We start from the raw sequence: 17500 nt of genomic DNA on the forward strand, positions 1-17500 counted from the left end.
CACTGTATCTCCAGTGTAGTAAATGAAATATTTCTACATGGACGGTGTGTTTCGGCGTGTGTTAGCTTGCAGGGATGATGGAGAGAGACAGAGAGCCAGAGGTGAGCAGTGACTGTTCTCTGACCTGTACACTCCCTCCAGGCTCAGGCCCAATCTATGGCCTTGTAATGAACTTAAGCACTACTTTAACAAGGCATCCTTTTCAAGAGCTGTTCAGGTCAAATGTCACAAATCCACAAGTTCAAAGGGCTTCTGAATTCTCCTGACACAAAGAGTTAAATAGCTCTCTCTCTCTCTCTCTCTCTCTCTCTCTCACACACACACACACACACACACACACACACACATACATACACACCACGCCTTTGTTTATCGGAAATGACAGGACATGACAAAATGAGCATCAGTTTTGACCAGACAGCTGACCCTAACGTATATTATTAACAGTAAAGTCAACGTGTAACAGTAACAGTAAAGTGTAAAGGACAAAAATGTATATATATATATATATATATATATATATATATATATATAAAATTTAAAACAAAAGGTGGCAAAAAGGTGACATGATGGCAGTGTACATGAGACAAAAGATATCAATGTTTTATATAATATTCTAGAGAAATTTCACATTTTTAACTTCATTGTGACTTTTGAATTGATTTCTTTATTTTCCATATATATATATATCCATACCCGTTATAACCCTGTCTGTTACGGGGTCAAACTCTAGTAACGGTATCAATAAAAGTCTTCGTTTATATGAAGGACCATACAAAGGATCGATATATGTAGAACCCTACTTAAATCTAGAAACTTCACAGCTCCGGTTTTTCTCACCGCGGTATGTAGAACCTTACAACACTGTGTTTATGTATTCAATGAGGTTCTTGAGTTCTACATACGACCTTCTGGAGAATCTCTTTAACTATCCAAAGAACCCAAGAGTAAACATTTTCGCCTCATTTATACGATGGCAGAATTATTTCTGTTTTTTTTTTCCCGTAAATGCAACAGCTTTCAGATGCAAGAGCGAGACACAAGCTAGCTCAGACATAGCGATCGACCTCTCAGGTGCTCTTGGAACATGTAGGTGACTTGATTCTAAGCCTAGCAGTGAGATCGTACGTCCATAACCACGCTGCTTAGCGAGAGGTTTCGTCGTGTGTCTCTTTCAAAACGAATGAATGAATGAACGTTGAGTAATGCGCTACACATACAGGTGCCTCAGTGAGAGTCGGGACTTGTCGTAACCCTGAGCAGAGTGTTTAGATTGGACACCCTGATTCGGTTTGTGTACAGAGGAATCCCCTCTCTTCATACGACTAGTTTCTGTGGTTTGCAGTAGCCCATGAGAATGTGTCATTATTGTTTTGTTCGTTTTTCCCCCGTGGAATCACGGGGATTCGGCCCACCCAGCGCCAGACATCGCCAGGGGAGGGGAAAGGAGGGAGAGACGAGAGCGAGAGCGAGAGAGAGAGATGAAGAAAGAGCAAGACTGAAAAAGAGGGAGGGAGGAAGGGATAGCCTGAGGGCTAGAGGTGGCCGTCTGACCTGCTCAGACATGCACCTGTTCCAACTCGGGAGTTTCTACCAGTGGCCACCAAAACCAGATCCAACCCACCAATTTCTGCTTCCTAACCTGCATGTTTGTTTCTTTGAAGGTAGCAGCACAAAATGCTTGTAAAACTACGTAGTTCATTAAACAACGCGCTAATTGGTGTGAAAATCGGGCGTTGGGTTTTACGTGCCCTGCTCCGTACGTCTCCGATTAGATTAGCAAAACAAGCTCAGTGTGCTATGCGCCAGTGATCGGCGCTACTTCATTTTTAAGCTTTATTCGTCTTCGTAACGACTCTACACACCTTCCAGAGGTCGTATATGGCAGGATAGGATCAAACCACCACGGTTATGAGTTTTGTTTTTCTTCCATTGTTGCGAGTTAAACAGTGAATGGGAACCGTAGCAACGTCGGACCACACGAACTCCAGGATCGGTCCGCTGAACCGTCCGAGTCGATCGTCTGGATTCGTCGCCTGTCATCATAACGCATTGAGAGAATCTCGATTCAAATGTCGCTAGTCGGTTAGGTTTTACGACACACCTTCAGCTCGGTGTGTGTTTGTACGAGCGAGACAATGACGCACAGACAAACTCGCGTCTGAATTAATCTGCAGGAGTTCCCCCACTTCAGAACCGGCGATGCGGATCACTCCTACATGTGCTGGAAAGCCAGTGCACGTATAAGCAATGTGCAGATGCACACACACACACACACACACACACACACGTCTATACATATAGGACAGATCAACACATAGCAGTTTATATGCTACTCTAAGAGATCCTGGTTCTGTAATATGTAGTATTTATATGGACTATTTTTATGGAAGCGTCACGTAACCACGGTGAACCTGTTTACTCACTTTTTAAAAGGAAGTCTAATGAACATTGATTTCAGGAAGTAAATAAACATTTACTTATGAATTCAACAAAGGGCACATGGTGGGTTAGCACGTTCGCCTCACACCTCCAGGGTCGGGGGTTCGATTCCCGGCGCTGGCCCCTGTGTGGGCGGAGTTTGTATGTTCTTCCCGTGCTGCGGGGTTTTCCTCCGGGTTCTCCGGTTTCCTCCCCCAGTCCAAAGACATGCATGGTAGGCTGATTGGCATGTCCAGTGTCCATAGTGTGTGAATGTGAATGTGATTGTGCCATGCGATGGATTGGCACCCCGTCAGGGTGTACCCCGCCTTGTACCCGATGCTCCCTGCGATAGTCTCCAGGTTCCCCGTGACCCAGTAGGATAAGCGGTATAGAAAATAGATGGATGGATGGATGGATGGATGAAGTCATGAAGCTCTAAATTTGCCCAATGTTGTGTGTACCAGTGTTGTGGTGTGGGTCTGTAGGTACACGGATACAACCAAACATTCAAGAAAGCATAAAAATCCGGAACTACTTTTTAGTGCTTCAATAAAGCGTCGGGAAGCTGGGTAAGAAAGGAACAAAACACCAGAGGGTGTGTTGTTTTAGGAAAATAATCAACAACAAACTGTCATGATGTGGCCAGACTTGAATTTAAAGTTGATTGTTTTCCAAAAACATCACGTCCTGAAGTGTTTTTGCCTCACACCTCCAGGGTCGGGGGTACGAATCCCGCCTCCGCCCTGTGTGTGCGGAGTTTGCGTGTTCTCCCCGTGCTTTGGGGGTTCCCTTCCTTTGAATCGGTTTAGGCGGTCTCTGTGTTATTCCTTACTATAGAAACGATAATACGGCATTTTTTTTTATCCTAACAGCTTTATTATTAGAGTGTAATAATATACCGTGGAGTTCATACGACCTCCCTTAGACCTCCATTACAAGTGTTTTTTTGTTTTTTTTACTCTCTGGACAAGGAAATGTTTTGAAATTTCGGTCTGGGGTAATTATATATACGCTACCGATAAAGTGGTTTGAGATTAAGTTGATGGAGTATTCCTTTAATATAGAAACCATATACACACACACGGCACATGGGTGAAGAATTAATGGACAGTTAGACAGTTTGCAGACGGTGTAATTATGCCTCTTATTCACTCGTTCGGCGAACACGGAGGGGAAGGAGCTCGGCTTCCAGTAAGCACCACTTCAGGAGCTGATCTGGCAGATATATGGGCTTAAGTCATAGTTGGAGGAAAATAATTACGGATTACCAATAAAACTGGCATCTAACGAAGCAAAGGAATGAAACAACACGCAGACAGTTAAAACACGGGTTCGACTTATTGATGTATTGTTAAAAAAGGACAAGTTAATTAGTCAATTTTCTCCTGAATACATACAGAGAGAGAGAGAGAGAGAGAAAGAGAGAGAGAGAGAGAGAGAGAGAGAGAGAGAGAGAGAGAGAGAGAGAGAGAGAGAGAGAGAGAGAGAGAGAGAGAGATCAGCTATACAATTATATTGACCCGTTGTGGGAGGCGTTGCGGTGGAGACTTGAGCAGCTGACGCACGTCTCACGTATCAAAGGCTCCCTTAGAGAAAGTTTGTGGCTGAAACACACTGAATTTCACGTGACATCAAACACACATGTACATGGATGGAGCGAGAGGTGAGAGATGAGAGGGTGGTGGTGGGGAGGTAGGGAAGAAAAAAAAAAATCAGAATGCCTCCGAGGAGGATTTTTGTGCTCTGACTTCAATTTCAGGGCCTTTGTGTGGGCCGAGCGAGGCGACGATGTCAGAGCTGGTGATAGGGTTGCACCCTGCAGGGCCATGAGGTCATGCTGAGTGAGCGAGTGAGTGAGCGAGCAAGTGCGCTCTGATCAGTGCGTTTGTTTACTCCTGATTCTCCACACGGCCGCCGGGGACACTAGGACACGCCGAGAGTCCGTCAGTGCGCCGATACTGGAGTAGCGTAGTCACATCTCCTGGACGAGCGCGTCAGTGGAAAGAGATGTCCGGACATTTGTTTTCCAGAAAACAAATCGGCGTCGAAGAAAGAAGAATATTAAGCAATAGATCATGAGTCTTTATTGGTCACATATACAGTAGAGCGCAGTGAAATTCTTTTCTTCGCATACCCCAGCATGTCAGGAAGCTGGGGTCAGAGCGCAGGGTCAGCCGTGATACAGCGCCCCCTGGAGCAGAGAGGGTTAAGGGCCTTGCTCAAGGGCCCAACAGTGGTAGCCTGGCAGTGCTGGGGCTTGAACCCCCGACCCGAAATATTTGGATAAACCTACCAACCGATTTCAGCAGGATGATGCATGACAGAAAACATATCCTTGTTACCTCAACCATACAGTGCGTGACGTCCACTAATATTGGCACCCTTGGTAAAAAATGAGCAAAGAACGATGTGAGAAATTGTCTATATCGTTTAACCTTTTGATCTTTTGTTAAAAAAAAATAAAAAATCACAAAATACTCTGCGCTCATGGATATCAAACAATTGCAAACAAAACACAAGTTTATCCAAAAAGAAATGGGTAAATATAGGTGTGCAACAATTATTGGCACCCTTTTAGTCAATACTTCATGCTACCTCGCTTTGCCAAGATAACAGCTCTGAGTCTTCTCCTATAACGCCCGATGAGGTTGGAGAATACCTGGAGACCGTTCCTCCATACAGAATCTCTCCAGATCCTTCACATTTTAAGGTCCACGCTGGTGGACTCTCCTCTCATATTTCTCTCAGGGCTCATATTTACCAAGACTGCCAATATTAGTAGAGGGCACTGTACCTCAAGCATGCTCGTGTTTACGCAAGCCTGTTTTCCGCACGTTCTTACGGTTTCTACGTAAGCAGAACGTAGTCGTTTTCTTTAACCGCAGGTCTATCGTAAGAGTACCTTCGGTGCACAGTTGACACGGAGGAACACGTTATCGCGCAGATTTTCTTGGGACCGCGTGGAATGTGACGAGTAATAATCTTAAACGACCGCTTAAATCCTGCAGACCAGAACCATCTCGGATGAGGTCTATCAGGAGAGAAATGTGAACAATCAGAAGAATTTTAGGTGGATTTGCAGTAGCACTTCCTTCCAGACCATGCCAGCTAATAAATAAATAAATAAATAAATAAATAAATAAATAAATAAATAAATAAGTGCAAATGTCTGTCTGCACGTGTAAAAGTATCATGAAGGATTCTTTAGATGGTTAATAGCTCTAGCTTTCCAACACGTCCTACATGGAACATGAAAAGGAAAACCCTTTGTTATGAGGAATTTTTATGGGTTCCCCCCCCAGAGGGACAAACTGAAGAACACTTTGAGAATGTAACTACATGCAACCTATAATTCTTTATTTACAGTGCGTGTCTAAAACCACACCCTTTCAGGCAAGAATTATACAATTTGCCAATTTGTAGCCTGGAGGTGTAGACTGTCCAACGTACTTGTGAAATCCCGGAATGCCCTGCAATACACAATAAAAGGTTATGTTAGAACCCTAAAGGGTTCTTTAGTTTAGTCCTTGTGTGGGAATTACCGACAGTTTATATTTAGTCATTTGGGAAATGCTTTTATCCAGAGCGACATGCAAACAGTAGCAATACTAATTACAGGAAAATAATACACATAACAGCAATAACTGTAGGAAGAGTACAAGCAGTGAACGTGTTATCCTAGGTACTGTTTTTTTTTTAGAAGGTTTCAAAAGGAAGAGGGATATGGATATGGCTCGGCTGTTCAGAGCGTAGGAGGAAGATGGTTTCACCACTGAAGCGGAGAACTTGCATTTAGATGCTACAGAAAGACAGGCCATGAAGGAGCTTTAAAAGTTCTATGTTAAACCCAGGGTGGAACGTTCGTCTCACGCCTCCAGGGTTCAATTCCCGCTGCTGCCCGGTGTGTGCGGAGCTTGCATGTTCTCACCGTGCCGTGCTTTCCTCCTCCGGTCCAAAGACAAGGCTGATTGGCATATCCGTAATGTATTAATGGAAGAATGGATGGATGTGTACCCTGCCTTGTGCCCGATGCTCCCTGGGATAGGTTCCAGGTTCCCTGCGGACCCTGTAGGATAAGCGGTATAGAAAATGGATGGATGTTAAACCCTACAAGATAAATCTGTAAAATGTCTCTAGGAAACTAGCCAATGAGGCCTTGAGGAACCCTTGATGTATTCCGAGTCTACGGAGTAACCGTAACACACCGTCACTTCTAGGAGTTCTATTTATATAGAAATAGAGGCAGCAGCGATCGGTATTAAGCTAATACCAGCAATAAATATATCATAACAAATGGTCATGATTGGAAATGAATTTGGAATTTGTATTTTTTTTGGAACTGGAAATGTTTCCCTATAAAGAGACTTAACAGTTTTTTTTGTTTGTTTTTATTTTAAACTTTTGTTAGACTTTGTAGACTTGATAGACTGTATTATAATTGTTATAATTACAAAGTAAGTGATTTTTGTGTGAAAGAGTAACTGAAGTGCTTCTGTTTTATAAAAATAAAATAAAATAAAATAAAATAATAATAAAAAAAAAAAACCTTTGTAAAGCTTAGGTGTTTTTTTATTTATTTATTTATTTATTTTTTTACATAAATAAATAAATAAATAATAAAAAAATAAAAATATCAGAAAATAAAAATAGGTGCCATGACACCTCTATATAGAGCTTTATAATTTTTAGTCCAATATCCAAACAGCTAAAAAGTACCAAATAATGTCTGATAAACTAAACTAATAAAATAATAATCTAGTCTAATCTAATAAACTAATAAACTGAAACTAATTTGATGAAAGAAATCTCATAAATCAGCTATGTTTATTAAGGAATGACTTCAATGACACAAAAATCACTACAAATCATAAAATAAAGATCCAAGAGCCAAGTTAAACAAGGACATGATTTATCTGTATGTTTCAGAAGGAATACAAGAAAAACATGTCCGTGCTTGGGATGGGTTACACTGCTTCAGGATATCAGCAAGATGCATCGGCGCAAAACCATTCAGAGCTTCATCAGCAGAACTTTGTAATCAATTCGTAATGTAATAGGATGTAGTGATGTGCTTAAGACCTTTTTTTTTTTCCTGGTAAGGATGCAACTACGGATGCACAGATAGGGTTTATGACGATGAACCCATTTTGTCTGAAAGGGGTGTGGGCGGCTTTATGCGGGAAAGACGGAGACTGTGCTTGTTTAGCGCACCACCAGAAATAAACAGCTCAGACACTTTTCATTGGCAAAGGCCACAGCCCTGTTAATAGGGCTGCAGTTGTGTTCGAGCCTGTCATAACAGCAAGCATGTTAAAACACAGGCAACGTTTTTCTTTCCAAGCTTCTTCTTTTTTTTTTTTTTTTTTTTTTTTTTTAGCATTATGTCAGGCAGAAAAAGAAGGCAATTAAAATGAATTGGTTTCTGGCATGCCTGCTTCGGTGCAGTGGTACAGAGGCCGTGTTTAGGCAGATGCCCACTGCTTAGATGAGCATTGCACTACAATTCTCCTGTCAGCTACTGTAAAACTGCAACACACACGCAGTCAGATGAAGACGGACAGGAGCCAAACGGCTGACTCAGTTCTCAGGTATCAAAGCTTACTTCAGTGATGATGTGCCAATTAATACGAGCTGGCAGGGAAAAAAAAAAGATCGGAATAAAAGCAAGCACTTTAGCGGGATGACTTCAAACAGATGTCTGTGGACGAGCCTGTGCACTAATCTCAATATACGAGACAATGATGCACATAATGCAGGTACAGTGTCCTTTATCGGGCTTTGTTACTTATAGTCAGTTTATTGCGATACAAACCTCCTTATAGTCTTTATATCCAGTGAGGATTACAAAAGCAAAGATCATAAAACCTGTTTATCTAAATCATTCAGGCCAAATTTAAACAGGGCGTGTTAGTACAGCTTGTTCCACTATTCAATCTATGCCAGGGGTGGGCAATCTTATCCGGAAAGTTCCGGTGTGGGTGCAGGTTTTCATTCCAACCAAGCAGAAGCCACACCTGAATCTATTGAAAGCCAAGATCAACTGATTAAACAGGTGGAATCAGGTGTGCCTCCTGCTTGGTTGGAATGAAAACCTGCACCCACACCGGACCTTTCCAGATAACATTGCCCACCCCTGATCTATGCTGTCCCTTACAGTAATACTCTTTGTCCATCTGCTACACGCATCCCCAGTTCCACCCAAGAAATTTTTCAGCTTTAATCTTATGTATGTTTTTTCCCTGTACCTTTCACAGGTCCCTAGCTCTGGGGCAACAGTACTCATCTCTGGGCTCTCAGCCCATCCTGTGCGGCTCCATCCCTGGTCTAGTGCCCAAGCAGTTGCGCTTCTGCCGCAACTACATCGAGATCATGCCCAGCGTTGCTGAAGGGGTGAAACTGGGCATCCAGGAGTGCCAGCACCAGTTCCGCGGTCGCAGATGGAACTGCACCACCATAAAGGACAACCTAGCCATCTTCGGCCCTGTGCTTGACAAAGGTAAAGGCTCTAGGATTGTTCGCCTCTGTGAAAAAGGACTTGTTTTGTGGGACAAAAAAATAAATAAATTACACAACTTTACATGGTGTCCCAAATATTGAACTTGAACCGTCAGGTTTGGGTGTCAAGCGTGTGCTTGGGGAAGTGGTGGCTTTGGGATACACACCAAACGGTTGAGAGTTGAAATCCCTGCACTACCAAGCTGCCACTGTTGGGACCTTGAAGAAAAATCAGTCAGTACTCAATTGTAAGTTGCTTTGGATAAAAATATTAGCCAAATGTAATATAAACACTTCTTTACTTTAACACTGAAGCTACAGTGCTACTTGCTTCAGATCCCATTTGACATGCATCATTTTGAACAAAAAGCCTACTTAAACCCAAAGTAGAACAATTCCCATCATTTCTAGTTTTCCAGTTCATTTCCATCTACTCCAACTAGTCTTCTTTCATGTAGTCATACCGAATTGCACTAAACTAAGTGATTCCAGTTGTCCAAGATGGCCATGTTTATAAATTACAGCAAGGCATACTGTGCACTAAATCAGGGTTTCTTAACTCCAGTCCTGAAGGATATCAACATGCCCAATTAGCTCATTAGCCAATTATCAAGTGCTCCCAAATGTGGATCAGGTGTGCCGGTAGCATGAAAACCTCTGTGTAGGTGTCCAGAAGAGTCCTAAACCTAAAATCATGCTTTTTAGTGTTTACTATTACCTTTTTTTTTTAGCTATACTTGTAAGGCTTGTACAGTCGCGGCAGTCCAGATCTGCAAACGTCAGACAGCAAACACATCTCGGGTAATTGTCTTGGCTGATTGTTTTACTGAACCATTCATATAAGGTACAATCTGTCAGCTTTGGACAGAATATACTGTAGAATTTACTAACGTGTACATTTTAGGTGAAGTATACACTGTTCGTATCTGAAAGGGGACCAAGGACGAGCTTCATATTCAAATTAATATCCATTTTTGGATGCTTCCTTGATTTGAATTTAGATCCATCTTTAATTACATAACTCGTTTAGGTTCTACAGATATCTGTCAAGGTTCCAGAAAGATCACATTGCAAAAAGGATGAAAAGCGTTTGTTCATTCTTTAAACAAAAAGGAGAAACCAACAGGGAAGCTGGAACGGCGTGCACCGTGCTGAGAGATAGCGAGCGAGTCCCGAGCCGCGGTGGCCTGTCCTGGAGGGTGAAGAGGTGCAGCCCTGTGATCAGGAGCAGTGTGTTAGCTTATGTGTCAGGAGGGAGCCGGTCAGCGAGTGCGCGAGTGAATGAGAGAAAAAGAGAGGGGAGGCCAAATGAGATTACAAGCAATAGAAAAGGGATGGGGGGTTCCGCTCAACCCCTACTGTGCGTGAAGGCCGGTATGAGCCATCTCAGTGTGCCTCTTACAGCCCGGCTCCCACGAACGGCCCATTCACACGCCCTTTTGACTGTGTCATGAAAACGGCCTGAAAGGGAATCTCCCATCCTTCCCCATCATGGAGGGAGCGAGGTAGGGAGGGGTGCATGATGGGCAGAGGGAGGCCTGGGGGAGAGGTCAGAGAGGCCTGAAGACAGGGAGGATACTAAGAAGGTAGTGGTGTTTGAGAACATTAGGGATGGCTGTTTGTTAATTTGAGGGTTGATTTAAGAAGCGGGACGAGAAGGAAAAGGAATTAAAAGGGCGAGAAGGAAAAGGTGGTTGGTATGTGTATGTGGCTGTAGAGGTGGAAGGGGAGGTGGGGGTTGCTCCTGTTGGGAATGCCAGGCCGGCTCTGGGCAGAGCTAAGCCGGGCTGTGGGGGTGCGGGTTGCTGGGACCTTTTGTGTGGGTAATACAGTGTGACACCACGGAGACAAAGGCGGATTCATGGGCTCAGCAGGTAGCGGGAGCAGCTCTGCGTTTGGCTCCGGGCCACAGCTCCTGGGGCCATCGGCTCACAGCGCTCTGTTGTAGTCGACCCAGCTGGGCCTGCCAGAACCGACTTGGCCTCAATCGGGCCTCCCACCCTGAGAGGTGTGTGCCCAAACACACAAGCATCAAGAGAAATGAGCAGTGTGTGTTTACGCTCTTCAGAACAATAGAACATAAAACAAAATATGTGCATATTCAGCAAATCTACTATTAAACTAACAGAACCGCAAACACACAACCCTGCTGAAAATCAGAACTTGGTTTGAGCTACATCCTGTTAAGCAATGAATAGTTTTGCAATCTAATTTTCATGAGATAAATCATCTGTGATAGCTGAATAGAATAGGACGACATCCCTTTGCGTGCCTGCATAATGGATGGCATCATGGGAAAGTCACCTGATTCTGATGATTCATGCTTTCTGTCTCGCCAATAAGAGATCACGGCACCCGCCTCTTGTGTCTTACGTAACACTGTAGTTCCTGCAAAGGTCTTATGCAATAATGCAGGTACTCATCAAAGAATGCAAAACTGAAATGTGAAAAAGATGGTGTCGTAAGCGACGGACTGATGCGGTTTTTGATATCCGGTATCTAATCTGATGTTGCTTTGTTTTGTATGAACATGTTGTTAACAGTATTATAGATTTGCGTGCAGTTAGCATAAGCAGTATACTAATAGAAACATACAAAGGACACACCTGCAGTGTTTAATCCAAACGAAAGTGTACCAGACACCAACCAGAAACCAAAAATGTTACTGGAACTATGACCCAGGTATTAAAATTGGCCCTGGTGCTTCCAGTGGAAACTGAAAGAGGTTGACGTGGTTCTTCAGGTGGAACTGTGGATAAAGTCCCTGAGTTCCTAAAGAATTTCCTGAGTTTCCTGAATTCCTGAGCATTTCTCAATTCCTCAAAAGGTTCCTGGAGTTCTAAACATGTTCCTATATTGAAAACATGAGTAAAAATCCAGAACTCATAAAAAAAAGGTTCCTGTACTGAAAACAGGGGTAGAATACCTTAAAGTGTTCCTGGATCTTTGGAAATATTCTTGCGATTCTTTCATGAGTAAAATTCCTGAATTCCTAAAAAAAAAAAAAAAAAGATTCGGTTCTTAAAATATTCAGGTAGTGGAAAAGTGTCAAGTTCATTACTACCTTAAAAGGTTCCTGGGTTTCTGAAAAGGCTACTGTGGTGGAAGCTCGGCTAACATTTCCGAGTACCTCCAACAGTTTCTGGGTTTCAAAAAAAGGTTCCTGTGGTGGAAAAAATCCATGAGTTCCTTAAACTAGGTTCCTATGGTGGTAAAATCCAGGAGTTCCTTAAAAAGCACCCGTGTTTTTGGAAATGTTCCTGTGGTGGAAACAGATAAAATTCCTGAGTGCGTAAACAGGTTCTGAAAAGGTGTCTGTAGAAACATGCCTTGAGTGTGGCGCAAAGTGTCCTTATGGCTAAACCACATTTAAAGTCTGTCTACAACATGACAAGCCGGAGATCTCATAGTGGAAGAAACTCTGCATGTTCTCAGGACGTGCATGCATGTGTCTGTACATGTGGGACGTATAGGAATGAGTGGTGTGATGGGTGGGAAAGGTGGTAATGAGAGCGATCAGGCAGTAGCAGGGACTGTTCACTTGACCGTTATGAAGACCTCTGTGGTAGGTTCAATGGCCCCTTAGGGACAGAATCTGGATTAAAAGTGGGAAAGCCAGAGTAAGTGTGCTGTGATTGTGAAACAATGGTGTCCAGTTACCTAATAATCTGTTGCATTCAAAGGAGGAGTAAATCCATCTCTCAGCACATGCCTTCACAGAGCAAACACACAGAGCCATCGCTGGTTTTCACTCACGTGGCCTCGGGGGCTCAATATGGAGCGCTGGAGCACCTTTAAGATGACACAGTGTCACTGAAACCCGAGGTAGCATTAGGCACACACGACATGTGCAACAATTGAGACTGTCATGTCAAAGACGTGCCTGTCCTTATAGCGCATTGATATTTCGGAGCACATCACTGACAATGATCCGTGCCCTTAAGACACTGTCTGATGCGAGACTTTCAGTAGGATTGCAGATGGAAAATCAGGACCCTCGGGATACAGCACCGTCTTATGGATCACTTTAAAAGCTAGCACCGATCATCACACATTGGAATCTGCTTTTCAAAGCGTCTTCAAAGTATTCTCACTTATGCAGTGTTCTCTTTCCCTTGTTTCTCTCTCTCTCTCTCTCTCTTTCCATTTCCCTAGCCACTAGAGAGTCTGCCTTTGTCCATGCAATTGCCTCTGCTGGTGTGGCATTTGCAGTGACTCGCTCCTGCGCGGAAGGAACCTCCACCATGTGCGGCTGTGATTCCCACCATAAAGGACCACCAGGTGAGGGCTGGAAGTGGGGTGGCTGTAGCGAGGACGCCGAATTCGGGGTTCTCGTATCGCGAGAGTTTGCTGACGCCAGGGAAAACCGGCCAGACGCCCGTTCCGCCATGAACCGGCACAACAATGAAGCTGGACGAATGGTAAGATTTGAATCATGCTGTTCATACAACGGGTCCACCTACCATACAGGTGCAACAGTGCAAAGGAACCAGCATAAGATCACCTCATGTGTAGATATCATTTGGGTGGTGGTTTATTATTTTCAAAATAGCAATGACATGGTGGCGTCTGGTGTTGATACGAGTGGATCAAGTGCAACAATAAATAGTTGCAGATGAGTTAGTACCTACAAAGTGCACCTATATGGTAAGTGTACTTGAAAACATGCGTTTAGTTACAAGGCAGGTGTATCTAATGAACTTGTAAGCAAGGTTAAAAAATTCCCTTAAGGAAGGTTTTAAAAAAAAAAAAAGATTTGGTTAATAATAACAGCTTTTGGAAGACATAAAGTACAATAAAAGGGAATTAAGTGACTAAGACAATGAACAAAGCTCTTCTTATATTGGTCGTGGGTGGGACTCAGCCACAGCTCGAGGTGTTAAATGCATGACAGATCAACTGTCAAGAATTGCCTGATCTCTATTCGGAGTGCCTTTTAGCCCCAAAAGAAGCATTTATATGTGAAATTACTGGGTAATTACCTCCCTGATCTTTTCATACCTCGCATGTCTCGCATCCCTGCCGAATTCCGTGACAGAGGTGTAAACGCAGTTAGTGGTTTTGAGGGCGGTGGGAGGGAGGAGAGAAAGAAAGCGGCAGGGCTCGGGATTTTCGCCCGTCAGCTCGCTGCTGGAGTCGATTAGCACTGAGGCTGCTGAGGGGCAATTGGCAAGACCACACCACAACACAGCGGCCCTTTGATCTGCGCTCGACAGGAGCAGCGAGAGACCACAGGGGCAGGCAGAGAGACAGGCAGCCCTGTCAGGACCCCAGGCCGCCCCACCTGCCTCTCACACACCATTGTTCCCGAGCGGGCCACGGGAGGTGCCGCAGGCCTGACGAGTTCAGGACATGATGTCAGAGGCCTTGGCTGGGCCCCGGGGGGCCCGCAAACACCTGCCTTCCGCCGCAGCTGGGGAATTCTGCAGCTAAATATAGCCAGGGAATTAAAGCAAACAAACCAAAACAAAGGCAGAGTGCCACTGGCGTGCACGCATGAGCAGGACTTCTTATGAGAATTAGCTAAGCACTGCACCCACCTGCCTCTGAGCTCAGCAGCTGCGTAACACCTGTAGCCAAGGCCTGGCACTAAGCACTTGACCAGGAGTATTACAGGAAACCAGTATAGGAGCATCTTCCCCTGCACAAACCCATACTTTAACCATTACAAGCTATATTTAATCAGCATATGAAAGCAATAATGAACAACATGTGCCCCATTTTGAATTTTAAGGAAGGGACGACCTACTTAGTACCTCATAGCACTGGGGACTAAGATTTGCTTCAAAATAGCAAACTTTAATACCTTCTCAGGACCAAATCAAAGGTTTCTCTGCGAACATACCCCAGGTATCTCATTACTTAATTTCTAAGCCTTTCATGAGCAGGAAAAACTTGGCTGTTGCTGCCTTCATGTGCTTTCGGATGGTCCTGTGACCCATTCGCCAAGTCATAATTATAGAGTCGTCGCATTCAAGTTCAACTCTAACATTAGCTGGTCAGCTAACTTGATTAATCAGTGGCTATTTAAATGTCGTATTTCTAAAAATGAATTACTTATCATAGGCCACAGAAAGCGTTCTTTCCTCCAAACATGATGAAAGAGTAAATATCAATAACCACTCAGGCTTTTTGTCCTTTCCAGGGCTTTTATCCTTAACAAGGCGTATTTCACATTCAGGCTTTCTGTGTCGTATCTACACAGTAAAGGCTACTGCATCAACAGGCAAAATGTGAAAGTCCAAAAACAAAACTACGATCATTTCTAAAGACAGTGGAATATTCACGCTTTTTCCAAAATGTTTCCTGAATGTTAGTACTTTTTTCCAGGTCATGAAAATTCCATACATTTACAGACTTACCAGACCTGTGTAAGAAACTTCAAAACTGGGGTATCAAAATGGTGTACGAAGTTCTGACTCGCAATTAAAACTTAAGGGGATGCTTGTGCAGTTTTTAGGTTTGGAGTTTGTATTCAAGTTCATTTCAATAGCACAGGAGCAGCTGTGCCGAGAGGAGATGCCAGTAACAAAGGGTAAATCTTCATTTTCTTTAGTACATAAAGCTTCTATTTAAAACGTAAAACACTTGGGGCGTGCTTTCATAGGAACGTAACCAACAATGGGGTGGTCTGATATAGTACTTAAGTCTGAAGTTACTGTTAACCACTTGGAATTTTATTACTTTCCTATAACAGCATGTCCTGAAGTGTTTTATTCCACTTATACAGCAACAATACGTCAACGACTCCAATTTTTTTCGTATTTATTAAAAGAACGAAGCATTGTACTTTCTGTCGGTTTAGAGTTACATTTAATGTTGTGGAACAGCCATGAAACAAGCTTTTCCTGTTATCAAATGTCTCCGTCCTGAAACTTTCCCGTTTTGGAAAGCTCTACCTTTACCTCCGACTGTTAAAAGCACGGACACTGGAGACTCCTTCCATAAAAGTAAAAAAGATAATAATTAAACTTTCACCAGAACGACAAATTCACACATTTCTAAAACGCATTTATGTGGCGCATCCTCCATACAAGTCTCTCTGTAAGATGTAGGATAACCAGGTTCTCATGTGTTTCTTTTCTCCTCAAGACCATCCTGGAGAACATGCACCTGCGCTGTAAGTGCCATGGCTTGTCAGGGAGCTGTGAAGTGAAGACCTGCTGGTGGGCGCAGCCCGACTTCCGCTTGCTGGGCGACTACCTGAAGGACAAGTACGACAGCGCGTCTGAGATGGTAGTGGAAAAACACCGCGAGTCCCGGGGCTGGGTGGAGACACTGCGAGCCAAGTACGCCTTCTTCAAGCACCCCACCGAGAGAGACCTAGTCTACTACGAGGGCTCGCCCAACTTCTGCGAGCCGAACCCGGAGACTGGCTCGTTCGGCACACGCGACCGCGCCTGCAACGTGTCGTCTCACGGCATCGAGGGCTGCGATCTTCTCTGCTGCGGCCGCGGCCACAACACGCGGACTGAAAAGCGCAAAGAGAAGTGCCACTGTATCTTCCACTGGTGCTGCTACGTCAGCTGCCAGGAGTGCGTACGAGTCTACGACGTACACACGTGCAAATGAGGAGCAGCGAAAAGTGCAGGGGTGGCAAGGAACGAACTAAAGACTGCAAGAGATAGGACTGAGTAGCCTATGCGTGTACACACACACACACACACACACACACACACACACACACTTACTCACAAGATTGTATTGAATACAGAACACACACCATGGGTAGTGGCACTTTGGTACCTGAACTTTTAATATCCTTTAATAACAGTCGAGCCTCTTTTCTGGGAGAATTAGCTACCATGTGATTACCACTATCATTCCTGATGCATTCCTTTTTTTTTAATTTTTTTATTTTATTTTATTTATTTCAGCTGTGGTGTGTGAAAAGAGTGTAGCACATTATTACCTGAACCCTCAATGTCTTCTGGTGTCACTCTACCCGTCACTCTAGCTCTCTGATCGTCTCTCCTCAAGGCCTGGTGGCTGAAACCGTATCTGCCCAACACATTCTCACACTACGCAGACATGAACAGAGCTGGAGGGGGCTGGTGAGAGAAGAAAGGGGTGAAGGAGGGAGCGCGCTTACTTAACTACTGATCATTCGAAGCCTGAAGTGCATCTGACGGCTGGGGTTTTTAATCCCGAATAGACTACTGATACTGACGTAATCCTCATGCTTTCCCTAATGTCTTCCCTGACCCTGCACAGGTGCACCAGTTAAAGGAGCACTCCAGCGTTTTTCAACACAATGACCATCTGTGACGTACGTGTAATTACCACATACGAGAATTTCAAGACATTTCTCTTCACACAGAAAAGTACAGAAAACTTACCAAACAGAAGTCTTGGGGCAGTTGTTGAATTCCGTCAGTCAATGACTACGTTTACATGGACAGCAGTAATCTAATTATTGACAGTATTCTGTATTAAGGTGTTTACATGAGTCGCTTTTAGAATACTCCTTTCATGTTCCTGTTTTACGTTAGAGAACATAGATCGATTAACGGTACACGTCATTACGTCACCCCGTCCCTCCAGAATTTCACGCATCGACGTACAGTTGGTCTTCGTTATG

General features: G+C 43.9%; 1 protein-coding gene across 1 annotated transcript in view; it reads left to right on the forward strand.

Annotated features, from left to right (window-relative positions):
• Positions 1 to 17500, forward strand: part of wnt3 (wingless-type MMTV integration site family, member 3) — a 37610-nt gene that overhangs the window by 17706 nt on the left and 2404 nt on the right. Inside the window, exons 2-4 of the mRNA XM_017483255.3 lie at positions 8679 to 8920; positions 13075 to 13340; positions 16012 to 17500. The exon at positions 16012 to 17500 is cut by the window's right edge and continues 2404 nt beyond it. Coding sequence (XP_017338744.1) covers positions 8679 to 8920; positions 13075 to 13340; positions 16012 to 16491 — 988 coding nt within the window. The 3' untranslated portion in view covers positions 16492 to 17500. The remainder of the gene's footprint in view (positions 1 to 8678; positions 8921 to 13074; positions 13341 to 16011) is intronic.

This window comes from Ictalurus punctatus, chromosome 13 (genome assembly GCF_001660625.3).
Source record: "Ictalurus punctatus breed USDA103 chromosome 13, Coco_2.0, whole genome shotgun sequence".
Classification (NCBI taxonomy): Eukaryota; Metazoa; Chordata; class Actinopteri; order Siluriformes; family Ictaluridae; genus Ictalurus; species Ictalurus punctatus.